The sequence below is a fragment of the Tuber melanosporum genome (assembly GCF_000151645.1).
Source record: "Tuber melanosporum whole genome shotgun sequence assembly, scaffold_136, strain Mel28".
Classification (NCBI taxonomy): domain Eukaryota; kingdom Fungi; phylum Ascomycota; class Pezizomycetes; order Pezizales; family Tuberaceae; genus Tuber; species Tuber melanosporum.
In genome coordinates, this window is record NW_003298793.1 from 201048 (window position 1) to 217022 (window position 15975).

Consider the following 15975-nt stretch of genomic DNA (forward strand, 5'->3'; position numbering starts at 1 on the left):
TGTGAAGATGCAGGGTGCTATCCGTCCATAGGTGCCTTCTGGTAGTCCCATGGCTATTCCTGTCTTTATCATTGCTTGTCCGTTGGCAGGTATCTTGATCTCTTTGTTGGCATATAGGTCGTGTCCTGCTGCCCCTTTGGAACCCTTGGTAGGCACTCTTGCCTCTTGGTCCAGTCTTCGTATCCGGACTTTCTTATCTTGCCGTATCTCGTTAAACTTTGCATGCAAAGTTTCTTCTTCCACTTCTCGTATCGGTGTCAAGTAAACCACAGGTGAACTATTGAGACATCGTGTTGCACATAGTTCGCTGGTGAAGATCATTTTATTCTCCTTCCAATTGATCGTCGGATTATGCTTTCTTACCCATGGCATCCCTAAGACTATTTCATGGTTTTTAAGATTTGCCACCTGGAAGGTTGCCGTTTCTCTATGGCTGTCAATGTCCATAGGTACTGTCATCGTATGGGTTATGGGACCCATAGCGCTTGGCTTTCCATCTGCTAGGTAGACTTATCTTGCTTTCTTTACTTGTTTAGTGTGGAGGCCGTATTTGTCGCAGATTTCTTTGTCGATGAAGTCTTCGGTAGCTTCAGGGTCGAGCATTGCATATATTGTTGTTTCTTCGTTTTCTTTGTTGTATATCTTTGTTTTGATCATCACATGATCTCCATCTCCCTCTCCTCTTTGCATGTGTAGTGCCGTTTAGTAGTTCGCTATCTTGATGGGTTTTCCAGGTCCACATCTTGGGTCTCCCAGACCACCGTTTACTGGGGACCCTCGTCATTTTCCACCGGTGAATCTTCTGCGATCATTTCGCGAATGTTGCTCCTTTTTTGACTTTGGAAACGATTATTTCCAGCAGCTCTGGTCCCTTGGTATCCGCTGTCAGGTCGGCTTCTGCATTCTCGTATCCGATGTCCTGCTTTTCTGCATCTCAGGTAGAGTTTCCCGTTCATTCTTCTGGCGTATTCTTCCTTAGACACGTTCAAAGCAGGTCCTGCTCTTGACTTGTCTAATTCCATCGGCTCGCCTGGTAGTAATGCTCGACTTTCTCCACGAGCTGCTTCCGGTTTGAAGGTCCCATCCACATTCCTGGATGATTGGACCACCCTATGTGCGATAGTGTTCTCCGAGTTGCTTTGAACCAGGTTTAGTTTGCTTTCCTTATCAATCGCCCATCTTGCAAATTGTTCTGCTGTGGTATAGCGCAAGTCTGAGATTCCCCATGCATCTCAGAGTCTCTCGCTGCAGTTTCTCAGGAGGATGATTTAGAGAGTAGCATCAGCAAATTCAGCCTCGTATTTCAATAGCCTGCATTCGTTCCAGTATGCCGAGAATGTTTGTTTTCCTTGTTGGAGTTTCTCCAGCTTTTGTCTTGCGGTTTCTTTGGCATTTGGATCTCCGAATTGCTCGAAGAGTGTTGCCTTGAACTCCTCGTATGTGACCCATTCTCTCTACTTCCTTCCATCTTAGAAGGGCATGATCTATTGTCCCGCGAGTCCTCTGAGTAGAGATTCCACATATGGAATCTTAATTTCATCATGGTGATCTCCGTATCCCTTAACGGCAAAATATCGCTCCCATTGCGCTAAGAATATTCGTAGCTTATCTTCGGCTCCTTCATATGTGTCGGACTCCTTTGCTTTTGGTCGTTTGATGTTGCCTTGTCCTGTGTTTCTTGTTGCTGTGAGAAATGCCTGAAACTGATTTTCAGTCATTCCCAGTATGCTAGTTCCTGGTGCCGGAACGGCTGGGGCCGGTGGCTCAGGTACTGCGGATCCCGACATTCTCTCGGGTCATGGAGTTCCAGCAGGAGAGCTATCGACTGGTGATCCTTTCTCTGAGGTTATTGGGCTTGCTACTCTCGAGGGTTCTGCTGAGACGTGATCTAGGGCGTCACTGAATCCTCCTAGATTAAGCATTTTGATCGTTGATGTCAATATCTCCTTCCCTGTCTGGGTTGAAGGATGCCGTCTTGTATCGTTTGGCGTCACACTAGGTGACGCTTTGTAATGTACCGATCCCTCTCTAGATAGTTAGTTCTTGGCGACGGGGAACGATACTTCTCGTTTCTGTCTCTTTCTTCCTTTGTCTTAGGATAGCTCTAGGCCTCTGCCTACATTACCAATAGTACAAGACCTTTGTCTTCTATCGGAAATGTCTATCGTAAGCTTTCTCTAACTCGTATTCGTGAAGAACCTTCCTTGACGTAACAATAACGTTACAGTAAAGATAAAGATCGTAAAGGTGTTTTATATTTGTTAAAGTAATAAGTAGGAAAAGTACATAGAACAAAGCGTGAAGAACCTATCCTCCTCAGCCGCATCGGCCTCCTTATATAGTGTTCTTCCGCCCATAGTCATGTGACCTAAACTGGTCACATGTGCGAAACAAAATCATAACAAACTAATCATGTGACCAACATGGTCACATGTTCAAACCCCATGACCTCATAGCGAGGTCATGTGCGAAAATCTCATAAACCAATCATAACGCAATAAACCAATCATATGACTCGACCGAGTCATATGTGCGAAACATAAATCATATGCATAAGACTTACCCGTAAGGCATACTCGCAAGGTACACTCGCAAGGCACACTCGCCCTATGTACGTCCCATGACTCATATTTGAGCCATGTGCGAAAGCATCACAAATCCCACACATAACAAATCATATGACCCAAATGAGTCATATGTGTAAAACAATAATGTACCTGTGACTCATAACTATGTGTCACGTGAAAACCCTTTCCTTGCTAATCCACATTCGTGATAAGACTAGAGTGGGAACGTATGCCACAGGTGTTGATTGATCGGTTTTGCATGTATTTTCACCTAAATCTACTTCAGGTTCGGGCATGAGATGGTGATAATAAATTTAATGCTTGATGTACTGAATAGAATAGGACTTGACTGTTATGGAGAAATTGTAGGACAATAAGAAAGGTATAGACAAAAACCTTACTCTCTGTCCATCCATCTCATATATCCCCTATATTTGTATAGCTCTTCCATTTGTTGTTCTTCCCACAGTATTGTACCTGCTCCGAATGTTAGACCATTCAGCTGGCTTCATACTAAACCTTTTTTGTATCAAGTGATCGACATGAACTCGCTACTCCAAATGGGGAAGGCAAAACTTGGCAGAGAAGCACGAGTATGTAAATATAGACTTTTGATTAAAGAATGAACTGTATTTTATTAAATTTGTATTTAATTTTATTATTAATTGTTAATATACAGGTAATGAACTTCCATATCATATGTATACAACTCCATTTGAGACTCTAAAGCAATTGAAGGACTCTCTTATAGCCTTGAAAAAGGAGTATGAAGATGAGTTAGTGGAAAATGCGAGGGTAGCTGCCTTGGTCTGGAAATACCATTTCCAGACCCAGAATTGAAAACGAGAAAAGCAGATCGGAGGGGCAGTATCGACTGGTATATTTATCGTGAATGTATTCTTCGTTCCTTATTATATCCATTTACCTAACAAGTACTTACTGAGTTTCCTGCCAGAAATATTATGATAATGGAGGACAATGCTCCCGCACATGTCCACCATTATCATAATATTCCTCGCCAGAAGCTTGGATTTTCTAAAATTGTTTGGCCCGCAAACTCCCCAGACCTCAATCCAATTGAAACGATTTGGATGGAGATGAAAGATCAAATCCGCCAACAGATTGGAACCCGCATGACTGCACATCAGATTAGGGTTATCCTAGAGTAGGTAAGTTACTATCATTCAATTTTTATTCCTGATTTTACATTAATTAGAAGACTACTTATATTATTTAATTTCAGGTATGGAGAGAATATCCCCAGGAGCGAATCAATCACCATATTGATTCTATGCCTAAACGCATTAGAGCATGTATTGATGATGAAGCAGGAAATAATTTTAATTTTTGATTTTTTAATATTTATTTTATTTTGTTTATTAACGTTGTTTGAATATATGATGTGGTATTTGTGATTTATTTCCTTTCTTCTATTTACCATATTCAATATCATTCTGAGGCTTTTGTATCCCGATATGCACCCCCTACACTCCCTTGCGCCACCATGCAAGCCCGGTCCATTTCACAAACGTCATGACAGGACGAGTACAGTCCTCGAGTATCGAGATGACAGGAGCCATAATTAGGCTCAAGCACGGACCAGACAGATGGACAATTTCGCACGTGCTGCAAAACCTGTCAGGGCTTGGGAACACTTGAAGAGTCAACCATGCACTTGGCAACCACAGAACCTATCGGATACCATTTAATTTACAAGTATCATAAACTGGCTGAAAAAAATGCAATCGAAAAAGTGAAAAGAATTACTTCGCCCTTGGCCAATGATGAAATAGTGAAAGACATACCGGTATCTAATGAACTACAGTATTAGTTTTTATTTTTTATTTTTATTTTTATTCAGAAAGGATTTCTATATTGGTCTACCCCCGCCCAAAGGTGGTGTATTTTGCGTGGCTGGCGGTGAATTGCGCCAAGGATTCCAAGGAAACAGCTGTCGCTATGATAATGATTTTCACCCGAGCATCATATAATTTAGAGGCCTCGAGTTATTATATTCCCAACCTTTTTTTTCACTTTTTTGCAACTTCTTTAAATTTATTTGGGTCACTTGGGGAGCAAAGAGAGTGGAAAAGCCTGTGAGTATCCTGCTACTCACTGCCGTGTGACACCTTTTGCATAGCACAGTATCATACCGGTATGTGCGTCTCGGCCAAGGGCGGTATCCAAGAGGTATGATATGATCAAGAATGCGCTTATATCGAAAATATTTCCTCACCCTTCTAATGATGAGACGGAGTACCGTACAGTATCATACACCCAAACGATGAGATTCTGAGGGCTCAAGTAAATAAAAAACTACTATCATACCTTCAGAGCACTGAAGTGCATTATTTTCGAATGCTTTGCTAATGAGGCTGCGTTACGAGTGTTTCCGGGAGAGCTCTCCCACAAACCCCTGCTATGATATGATGGCTCCATAAAGCCGTGCCAGCAGTATCATAATATAAGGTTGGAGGGTACAAAATCGCCCGAGGCCCTAGATAACACATAATATCATAGTAATAACAACAGGAGTTTCGTTCATCAACACTACCGGCATGGTGTCCTAACAACCACCATCCCCCGTGCGATTCAACATCTCTTAAGCTTCATAGTATCTCACTCGACGTTGACAGTCATTAAATTTTGGTGACCTAGAGGGGGATTGTCTAGCATTTCGGCCCGGAGCCCCAATTATGAGAGCATGGAGGAACAGAGAGCTGGTGAATACACATCCAAAAAACGTGAACAGATGAATAAACAAGAACTGGATCTCTTTTTTTTTTCAGCTCATAAAGCAAGACCCCGGTGACCCAATTGGAGAAGAAACCCTTTTGCCTAAGACTTGTACCCGTAGGGGAAGGGTGAGGGGAGGAAAATAAATAAGTGAATAAAACGACGATAGCCACCCAGATGATAATGATAATAATATGGTAAGAAAAACAAAAGGTAATGAAGGTAACGGATGAAACAAAGCAAGGCATTTCTCAGCAATCCCTTGCGCCGAGCGGACAAAAAAACTAATAACTCCTGCCATGATATTTTCAATTTTTCAATTTTTTTTCGAATTCAAACTAACAGAGAGAGTTTGGATCAATACCAACATCAAATATCACAGAACCACAGCTTTGAGAACATTTTCCTTTATGCCATGAATTTCCTTCTCCTTAGCCTTTAAACTCCGCTCCAGCTCCAGGACTCGCTTCCTCAGCTTCTCGACATTTCCAGTGTTGCTAGCACCATTGCTGCTACCTGTGCTTTTTTCGTGTGGGTCGTCGTTAACTCCCCCGCCGAAGTCTTCAAGGCCTTCTAGCTCTTTTAATACCCGGTCGTTATCTTCCCCTATTTGGCTGAGACTGCTAGGGGGGGGGTCATTGTTATGGTCTAGTCCACTATTTCCGCCAACAGACACAATCTGCGAGAATTCGCCCTTGACAGAGCCAAACTGTATACTCCACCGGACATCGAACCCCCTCTCACCACCTTCTCGGCCGTTTAATTGGTCGCCATCGTCGACGTCCAGTCCTAAATCATCTAGGTCTCGCCGATCTGAGCCTCCGCTTAATCTCGAAATCTTGACCTCTCGGAAAACACCGTCATCACCACAGCCCAACAGTGCTGCTACAATTTTGTCATCCACCCTGCCTCCACTATTCGGCCAGGCACGTTTCAGGGCAGAGACAATCTTCTCTGCTATCCTCTTTGCGTCTTCCACCCCCAATACCAACCCATCATGACACTGGGCCTGTAACAAGCTCACAGAGAATCTCCGCTCGACATCCTCGAGCCCTTGGGCTTCATATATATTCGCACTTTCCCTTCCCAGGGGGCTTTTTTCACGTTTCCAAGAGTTACCATTCATGTGCGGTGATGGGGTTATGGCTGAAGCTGGTGATGCCATTGAAATGGCATTACCGCCGACCCTTGCTGGGACGGTTAGGTGCAGTTGCTCCGGTCTGAATGTGAATTGTTGTGGCGCATGGGTGGTGACAGGAGTTGAGGTCGGAGTTGGGGTTATGCTTCCCGGACTACTAAGGTCGATAGTATGGCCTTTACCTGTAGGGTGGGCTGGGAATGTTGAAAATGGGCCATCTCTAACGGATCTATTACTCGGTGGTCGACCCCTCAATTTTCCAGTAAGAGGGTTTCCAGAGCTTGGCCAGGCAGAGGACACGGCTGGGCCATGCCTCCGTCGGGACCGTGGCTTTGAGGCAGATACTGGAGTTGTTGAAACAGGTGTCTGTATTTCATCTTGGGGGGTGATGTTATCATGAGATGTGAGTATAGTCGGAGGTGCATGTGCGCTTTGCGGTGTAGTTCCTTCCCTTGGAAAAGCCCTCCACCGAAACTGTTGCCCACCTGTAGGTGTAGCACTGTTCCCCCCACCACTTAAGACGGATTGTGTAGCCGCTGCCCAAGGATCCGACTCCTCTAGAAACCTTTCCATCCCATCTCCTCCAGCACTAGATGGAGCCGCAGATTGAGGGTGTGGTGGAAATAAGGAATTACTGAAGTGTTCCATGGCACTGGTGGGGTCTGTAGTAGTGGGGGTTTCAATACCAATATGCGGCCGCTTGGAATCAGGCATATCCTTTTCACTCCCATCGTCCTTGTCATCTGTTTTCCGTCGGCCACGCTTAGGACGAGTTTCCGGATGTAAAGCGCGTAAGGCCAGATCTTCCTCGATAGGCACACCGTCACGCATCTGATCTAGGGAGTCAGAGGTAGGTAGAGAGTGAGGGATATGTTGGTAGTATGCGTGCGGTTTGTTGAGAATGTATTCGAAAAATGCGTCGATATGCATCGCATGCATCCATCTCTGTGCACGTTGTGTTAATGATTAAAAAAGAATATTTTGACGAGCACACGTACCTTTAATCTCACTGCATACTGTTGGACTTTCTGCGCGCTCTGGTCTGCAGTTCTCTCAACCCCCAGCTGAATCGCGAGCTTCGTCCATGTTTTGATTTCCTTCTCTTCAAACTTTTCAATCAATTGGAGGAGGTGATGGATATTGAAGGTCTTGCCATCGCTCTTAGGAGGCTGTCTAAAGGCTTTCCGTAGCTCGGCCGTATCACAATCCAGTGGTACGGATGGGTTGCAGTATAAGATAAATGCGACGTAGGCATCGTCTAAGGTTTCGTCCGTAACAGCTCGATCAGGCAAGCTCCGATCCGATGGTGTGAACGTTGGCAAGATTTTTCCGGATGCAGGCGACGATGCTTGAAACTGCGCTGGAGGCGTCGATAACTGGTCAGGGGCGTGATGTTGTAACGAGAACTGGTTCGCGCTCCGCGCGAGGTCAGTGTAGAGCTGCCGGGGAAGTTGTGATTGCACAAAATGATTCTGGACTTGTTGCTGCGGTTGCTGGAGCCGGTGGTGAGAGGATCCATCGCCTTCTTCATCGTCATTGTCCTGTCCAGCATGGTGATGGTGATGAAGATGATGGGGATGATTTTCCGGAGGTGGCGTGTCGAGCGCCGGATCTATCGAGAGGTGCTGTCGTTCAAAGCTTTGGTGGGAAAATTCTGGGGGAGATGTATCCTGCGAATGGTCATGTCCTCCGGCTGTGATACCCTGAACGAAACTGCTCTCCTCATCGTCGTCCTCCTCCTCATCCAGAGAGTGTTGGTAGTGCTCAGCATCCATACCGTCGTCGAGATGTGTATATTGCGAAAGAGTCTGAACTCCTTCGTCGGGGGTGGATTCCGCCAGAACTAAGAGTCGGGGTACGACGACTCGTGGTGCCGAGTCGTCTTCAATTAGCGGGATTTTCGTTACTTTGAGCGAGGCGGCCAGGGACGGGGCGGGTAGGCGGGTGGTGAATAATGCGGAGGTGAGGGTCTGAGTAGACGTGCAGCGGGGGTTCACAGCGTCCTGCAAGCTTGGGTTCTGGGAGTTTCTCACGTGGGGCGAAGGGCCTGCCATGTACACAATCCCGCAACCTTAGCATGAGGGACGGTAAGGGAAGATAGTAACGGTTTGCACCCAAAATTCAGAAAAGAGGGAGAAGATGAGTGGTTCTTTGAGGGGAGATTTTGGCCTTGTACAGCGCAACTATACGCCATTTAGCTACAATAGATGAATTGGGTGAAAACGTGAGTGGCCGGCAGGGGCTGAATGGAGGAAGGAAGGGAGGATTGAAAGAAAGAACGGGGGGATAACGTTTAGTTAGGGATGAATGATCGCCTTCGGCAGGGCAAGCGAACAGCGTGAAATGAAAATCCTAGTACTGTACGATGGCACAGGAAAACTTCCATCTCCCGCTGTCAAATCATTGCTATACAGTAATACAGTGATGCCGTTGTATGCTTGTATGATCGCAGAGCGAGGGATAACTGCGCCGGTAATAGATAATCTTATTCAGACTTACCTCGTGGTATTAGTACTATTCCCTGAGCTGAATCTGGGCAATGTGTACAGTACTAAGGAGGTGCCTCTTGGAGCCTAAAAGTACAACAGTGCCAGTAGTTGTGATACCGATCTGGTGTTGTGAAAGTTGTCCCCTAACTCTCTGCCAGCTGAGATGTGACACTGGATAGTGTGAAGCACGGTACTCGAGTAGTCAAAAATATTTATGTGCTCATACTCACAGATGCTGCGCGATGCCTGAGCGGGAGGGAATATTTGGCGTTAAGCAACAGGTTGGATCGGAGGGAGTGTGATAAACTGTTGGTTCTTACTGTAAGCGGGCCTCCATCCTACTATGGCTTGTATAAAAAACGAGCCTACGGTAATACAGTAGGGAACGAGCGGGGAAAAGAGCCTTGTGCTGAATATCTCCTCTTTTGGTGCTCATCACGGCCGTGTAGAGTACCGGTATTGAGTGCCATGTCCATTAATATTGACTGATAACTTAGAGGTGCTGTAATGCTAAGCGTAGCACTGTATCTCCTGCCCGAAGTTCAACAACTTCGTAGATTGGGATGCGGTACGGCATGCTGACCAAGCTCTCCTCCGGATACTGAACACGATAGGGCGCGCCTGAAACCGTGGGAATAATCTCGAGGAGGTGCATCCGTTTGTGGAATCACACTGGGACACCTAAGGCTATTCCTTTCGGTGCTATTACAATAGCCTGAAATATACTATGAGTTCGCATCATAAAGTCTCAAGGCTTTGGGTTTCTTTCAGGTGAGAGTTACAGAACAGTCTACATGTCGTACAATGAATATTATACACCCAGATATCGAAGGCATAACAGAAAACAAGCTGAAGTCGCAACACTCCAAATTTCCAGTTTTTTCTGCCCTCAGCTCAACCATGCCCACAGTGAAGGAAATTCTCGGCCATTCGAGGAATACGAGATGCTTACTACTGCTCAGAAAAATCTCCACCAAATGAAAAAGAGTACCACCAGGCCCACAGCGCCTATTGGTCCGTACTGAATACGAATAATATTAGCCTTAGCCACGTTCGGGAGGGAAGGGATTTCTTAACATACTTGCTTCAACATAAGTTCCCAGTTGATTCTGACCGCAGCTTTTCTATATTTCTTGCTTTCATCCCTCAATCTCGAGCTCATGTCCCCCATTCTCTCTAGCGAATCCCCTCTGTACAACAAGTCCTCAATGTTCTTGGTCATAACTCTCGTAACATCCTTGAGATCATCATTCAGTTTATCCAAGTTCGCAGAAGCCCTCGTATCCTGATATGTGCGCTTGGTTCTCTGCATAAAAGTGTCGAACTGGACAAACGCATACGGTCGCAAGGACGGATTCATGAGTTCATTTCCGTACGATGAGTAGAACTCAGCCGCGATGTCCTGGAGATACGTAAAGGCAAGTTTGCGTGGGTATGATTTATCGCAAACGCACAAGTAGCATACGTGGTTCTCGATAATGTAGCTGTTTCGCCGACACCGTTAGCAACCGATGGAAACTTATTTGTGGTGTGTAAAATCTCCGGAATTGTCGGTTTTCTTACTGTAGGGTAAAAGGCCCGGATTCAATACTCGCTCTGGGCTCGGAATGCTGGTTTAGCCTTTTGAAAATCAGTTTGCATTGCTGTTTCACTTCGGCCAGTTCGGCTTCTGCTTGATCGTCGTCGACAGTGGCTGCTAAAGGGACACCTATTCATGGTAAAGAACGTAGAGTCAGGGGCTTGTTCATTAGTAGACTCGGAGCGGAATAGAAACATACCGTCCAGTCGGGCAATTTGTGTCGATTTTACCATCCTGAGAGCTCTACAGCGCCAGATGTGCAGCAACTTAGGAGCAGGTAAAGGATGTTTGTTTTCTGGTTGAGAGAACCCTGTTTCAAAGAACGTAGCTAGAGCTACTGACGGGTCGAGTTACCCGGCAGTTTCAAAGGGGGATTAGCGTCAAAACACCGTCCCCACCCCAACTTTATAGAGGGCACCTGTATTCCTATCGAAGAGTCGACGGTTTATCCATATCACAATATCTCTGCAAGAAGTAGTGGTAGTTGAGTACTACTTTGTTATGCGCAGCCGCTCAACAGTAGAAACGTTCATCATTCGTCACTCGTTCAGCAAGGATTAACGGGGTATACTTGATCCCTCTCCCCAGTTCGAGGACTTTAGGACCTGTTTTGTTTCCCCTATCAATATTTGCAGGGGGTTACTCAAGGAAACGTCGTAAATAGTAGTAAGTTTTGGGGCTGCAGAACGGTGCTAAGAGCAGCCAAGCGTGCGAAGCACAAGATCTAGAGCCATTAAGAATGGTAAGAGCTGGCATCATGCCTAGAGATATCTACTCGCCTAGAGCATGATGGGTAGCGCTTGGTGCTTGTCTCACAATGTTCATGGATACCACTACAATAGACGGGTTTGACCAACTTTCGCCCGCACTCCCTGAAGTCATCCTATGCGTGCACAGGAGGTATTAGAACAGGAGATAGAAAATTTTTGTGCCGAAATACACTACAAGTAGTGAGTAGCATAAAAAGGAGATAAAGCCATGTACAACCGTAAGTTTTGCACCCCATGCACGTACGCAATCCCTAATTCAGGGTGGTTTTTCTAAGCATCCACCACATCTACGGTATCTATTTATCCTCCAATTCTGCCAAGATCTTCTCACCCTTTGCCCGCGCAGACTCGATGTTTCCGACCATGTAGAAAGCAGCCTCGGGAAGGTCATCACAGTTACCGTTCATAATCTCATTGAACGATCTAATGGTGTCTTTGATATCGACTAAAGCACCTTCGATGCCAGTGAAGACCTGGGCAACAGCGAAGGGCTGTGACAAGAAACGTTGTAGTTTTCGGGCACGCTCGACAGTCAACTTATCGGCTTCAGAAAGTTCGTCCATGCCTACAAGCCAATACCACTAGCGTAAGTCACGGAGAAAGGTAAAGGTGGTTCGGGTTCTTACCTAAAATGGCGATGATATCTTGCAGCGACTTGTACTCCTGCAACATACGTTGGACACGAGTGGCAGTGTTGTAGTGCTCCTCTCCCACAATCTTAGGGTCCAACATTCTGGACTTAGAGTCGAGAGGGTCGACAGCGGGGTAGATTCCCAACTCGGAGATGCCACGGGATAACACAGTGGTAGCGTCCAAATGGGCGAAGGTAGTGGCGGGGGCAGGATCAGTCAAATCGTCGGCAGGGACGTATACAGCCTGGACGGAGGTAATGGATCCTTTCTTGGTGGTAGTAATACGTTCCTGCATCTGCCCCATGTCTACTGACAAGGTAGGTTGGTAACCGACAGCAGAGGGGATACGACCGAGTAAAGCTGACACTTCAGAACCAGCCTGAGTGAAACGGAAAATGTTGTCAATCTACAGGGAAAAGAAATAACGTTAGCATGCTGCGTCAAATATGCAAATGGTGGAATCACGTACGAAGAGAAGCACGTCCTGGCCCTCCTCATCACGGAAGTATTCTGCCACAGTAAGGCCAGTGAGGGCGACACGAGCACGGGCCCCAGGAGGCTCGTTCATTTGACCGAAGACCAATGCAACCTTGGAGTCCCCATCCAGTTGAATGACACCTTTAACACCAGAAGTTAGTAAATGGTATTGAGCACTTCGAGGAAGGTAAACTTACGGGTCTCCTGCATTTCGTGGTACAAGTCATTACCCTCACGGGTACGTTCACCGACACCAGTAAACACGGAGTAACCGCCATGAGCCTTTGCGATGTTGTTAATCAACTCCTGAATAAACACGGTCTTTCCGACACCAGCACCTCCGAAGAGACCAATCTTTCCTCCACGAGCGTAAGGTGCGAGCAAATCGACGACTGCGAAAAAAATGAAAAATATTAGATGAACCTTTATATGTTAGAACGACCGACTCTTACCCTTGATACCAGTGACCAAGATTTCAGCAGTTGTAGATTGGTCAACGAATGGTGGGGCTTCGGCATGGATGGGTGCCATCTTGGCGGCCTTGATAGGGCCACGCTCGTCAATAGGATCGCCAGTAACATTCATAATACGTCCCAAAGTACCTGGCCCAACAGGAATCTTAATGGGAGCGCCGGTATCGTGTACTGCCCGACCACGGACAAGACCCTCGGTACCTAAAGAGTTTCTATCAGTACTTGTTAAACCGGAATTAAGTTCAATATTGGGTCGCCGATCTAAGACACTAAGTGGGGCCCTGCATACCGTCCATGGCAATGCAACGAACGACATTCTCTCCCAAATGTTGGGCGACTTCCAAAACCAATTTGTTCCCATTCTTATCGGTATTGAGGGCATTGAGAATAGGGGGCAATTGCTCGCCATCAAATTTCTAAGGGTAGTGTTTGTATTAATCAACTGATCCCCATACCTGGTCCATGGCGGTTGAATTCCCCCGGATGAAAATTTTCTCGGCACATACCACATCAACAACGGCACCAATGACTTGATGGATCCTTCCGACTCTTGAAGAGTCGGCGGCAGTGGCCATGGCACGAGCGCAATAGACAGGTAGAGCAGGTTTGAAAGCATTGAAGGCATTGTTGTTAATTATTGTAGCGGACCTCAGGGAAGCAGCCCCGACTCGCCTCCCGGCAGCAAATCGAGCAAGACCGCTAGGAGGACAAGACGCGGGGCATCAGCAATGGACTCTTTAAACCCGATTCTATTAAAACAGGATTGCAAACCTCTTTAGCATGATGAGGAAAAACGGGTGCGCAAGGAAGAGGGAGTGAGGGGAGAGGAAAGATGACGGAAGACGGGAGGAGGAGGGAAGACGGGGGGAGATGAAGCGCAGGAAGACTGGTGAGAGGCTTGCCAAATGAGGGCTTTGCATCGGGACCATGGTGAAGGCTTGGCATAGAGGGTTCCGATAACATACGTGAAACAATCACCTTGTTTACAGGTGAAATTGTTACCAATAATCAATCAGATTGCGCAGATCGGACGCCGAACAACTTTTCTTATATCCTTAATGGTGACCAACTAAGTGAAGACTAATATCGTAATTAAGGTTGAATACAAGAATGAGGCCATCCTGATGCCCGAATGCCGTTGATCGTGAGATGGGGTTGCTGTGCTAGAGTACAGTAGGGGAAGTTTACAAGAACAAATATGATCTAACAATGCGAAACATACCAAAACACTCCTCGCACTCATTTTGAGTAAATTTTATTAGAGAAAATGAGCATAACGGACTTGAAGGCATACCAAAAAAATACGACACAAGGAAAAATTTGGCGTATAACTTACAATATTTTTCAGCTATTTTGTTGTACAGCATACTTGTAGTGACTACTAAATTTTTAGTATGATATGTTACATCAGAACTACCGGAACAACATATCAATCCCAATAATACACATACAGAGCGGTAGGCATAGTATGGTGTTCCAGGATTCTCTCGTTACTAGTAAACCGTGTGAGCCCTCAGCGAGACAGCACCCTCAGCGAGGCACTAGGTATCTTGGCACCTTAGAATAGTTAGTAAAATAACTTTCATCATTGAATCTTGAGTGAGACTGCAGAGGCCGAACATACCATTCAATTTCTATTGATTCAAAGACTCGAGCATTTATTATGCCTACAAGCAATACCATGATTCCAACCTGTATTCTCAAACAGATGGCCATTGAAATGGTGTACACTGGAACAGCCCCGAGCCTTAGAACTGCTGCGGCCATGGTAGGAGCAACTCGAAGTATGGTGATCCATTTTTGACAATGAAGGAAAAATCGTGAAGAGGAGGGCCAATGATGGCAGAAGCTATTGCCAGAGCAGGAGCAAATTGTTCTTGAACGTTGATATTTTTGCTGCTGGCTTGGTTTTCCACCAACTATTTAGCAGTTATGTGAAATTGCGATATTGGTTGTACAAAAGGAAAATACATATGAAAGCTTGGGAAAGTGGTAGGATGAAGAGTTCAAAAAGTGACATCCAGAGATGAAGACACAATTTAGTAAACAATTGGATTTTATTTGCAATATACATGGTGATGACCTCCAATTAATATATGTTCGTAATTGTAACTTAAGAGGTGTAATTGTATACCTATCTTGAGTAAACTACGTGATATTAGGAGGATATTACCAGCACATTTTGTGAGAAGTGGTACCGTTCAAAGGCAGATTGATAGAGGTTCTGTTCCTTATTTTTTCTAAGCAAGATGTATGGGTGATAGTCCTTGTATATACAGGAGTGCACTAACTTGTAGTAAGGCCCTGTTTGGCAACCCACTGTAAAAAAATACTATTGTATTTCATGAAAATAGCTTATAAGTTGAAATAAGAATACAATAGTATTTTCATAAATAATTCTGTTTGGCAAAAATTTGACTATAGTATTTTTCTTAATAAGCAAAATCTTATCAGATATTTGTAAAATGGCTAGTGAATATAAGTAGTTTTTATTGAATTTAAGAGTCATAATACACACCCAAATTACAGTTCTTTTTCTCTGCACAAGTTAAGATTTTTTCTACATGATTCCTATAGCACTATTCCTTTAATTAGATTGTAAGTTGTATAATTGAACACCAAAATGTTAGGTGGAGACAATCTGATAGACTTCAGAATTGTCTGAGCCAATCAATATTCATTTTTGTAGACGGAGATTGTCTAAGAAGGCTTGAGTTCACTTGTTTCATTTATGACTACTAAGAACGAAGTAAATTTGATAAAGTAAAATGGAATTATAAAACAATATTATATTATTAAGGTCTCTTCTCGATTGCTTGATGATGTTTAAAGCTTGGGAGGTACTTCGATATTTATATTCTATATCTGAGTGTTCGCAGACTACATCTATTTATCATATAACTATGTACCTCTCTGATTATAACTCGCAAGGTTGAGTATTCTTGAAAGGTGCGAACACGTAGAGACCCTGAAAATCACCACATCCTCTTTAGTAATTACAATATAACTAACTTGGAACCATACTGTTTCCAATAGTAGTTATTCTATTATTAGAGTCTTTAAACTTGTGGCCTAGTTCTCAAGTTGAACTGAGTTGGCTCCAATTGTCTCCAT

General features: G+C 44.9%; 4 protein-coding genes; all 4 read right to left on the reverse strand.

Moving 5' to 3' along the window:
- Positions 1–5679: 5679 nt before the first annotated feature.
- GSTUM_00002472001 (uncharacterized protein) lies at positions 5680–8495 on the reverse strand (the record flags this gene model as incomplete). The annotated part of the gene is made up of 2 exons (XM_002836234.1): positions 5680–7386; positions 7440–8495. The coding sequence occupies 2 exons, from the start codon at positions 8493–8495 to the stop codon at positions 5680–5682; spliced, it is 2763 nt and encodes a 920-aa protein (XP_002836280.1).
- Positions 8496–9719: 1224 nt separating this feature from the next.
- On the reverse strand, positions 9720–10794 carry GSTUM_00002473001 (uncharacterized protein). XM_002836235.2 has 4 exons: positions 10709–10794; positions 10494–10638; positions 10012–10414; positions 9720–9951 (listed from the first exon to the last, which is right to left on the reverse strand). The coding sequence occupies exons 1-4, from the start codon at positions 10740–10742 to the stop codon at positions 9889–9891; spliced, it is 645 nt and encodes a 214-aa protein (XP_002836281.1). The 5' UTR covers positions 10743–10794; the 3' UTR covers positions 9720–9888.
- Positions 10795–11412: 618 nt separating this feature from the next.
- On the reverse strand, positions 11413–13482 carry GSTUM_00002474001 (uncharacterized protein). XM_002836236.2 has 7 exons: positions 13368–13482; positions 13151–13277; positions 12841–13062; positions 12586–12780; positions 12381–12529; positions 11906–12317; positions 11413–11844 (listed from the first exon to the last, which is right to left on the reverse strand). Exons 1-7 carry the CDS (start codon positions 13434–13436, stop codon positions 11576–11578), a joined length of 1443 nt encoding a protein of 480 aa, XP_002836282.1. The 5' UTR covers positions 13437–13482; the 3' UTR covers positions 11413–11575.
- A 9-nt stretch (positions 13483–13491) lies between these two features.
- On the reverse strand, positions 13492–13824 carry GSTUM_00002475001 (uncharacterized protein; the record flags this gene model as incomplete). Its single annotated transcript, XM_002836237.1, has 2 exons — positions 13492–13560; positions 13633–13824. The coding sequence occupies 2 exons, from the start codon at positions 13822–13824 to the stop codon at positions 13492–13494; spliced, it is 261 nt and encodes an 86-aa protein (XP_002836283.1).
- Between the last annotated feature and the right edge of the window lie 2151 nt (positions 13825–15975).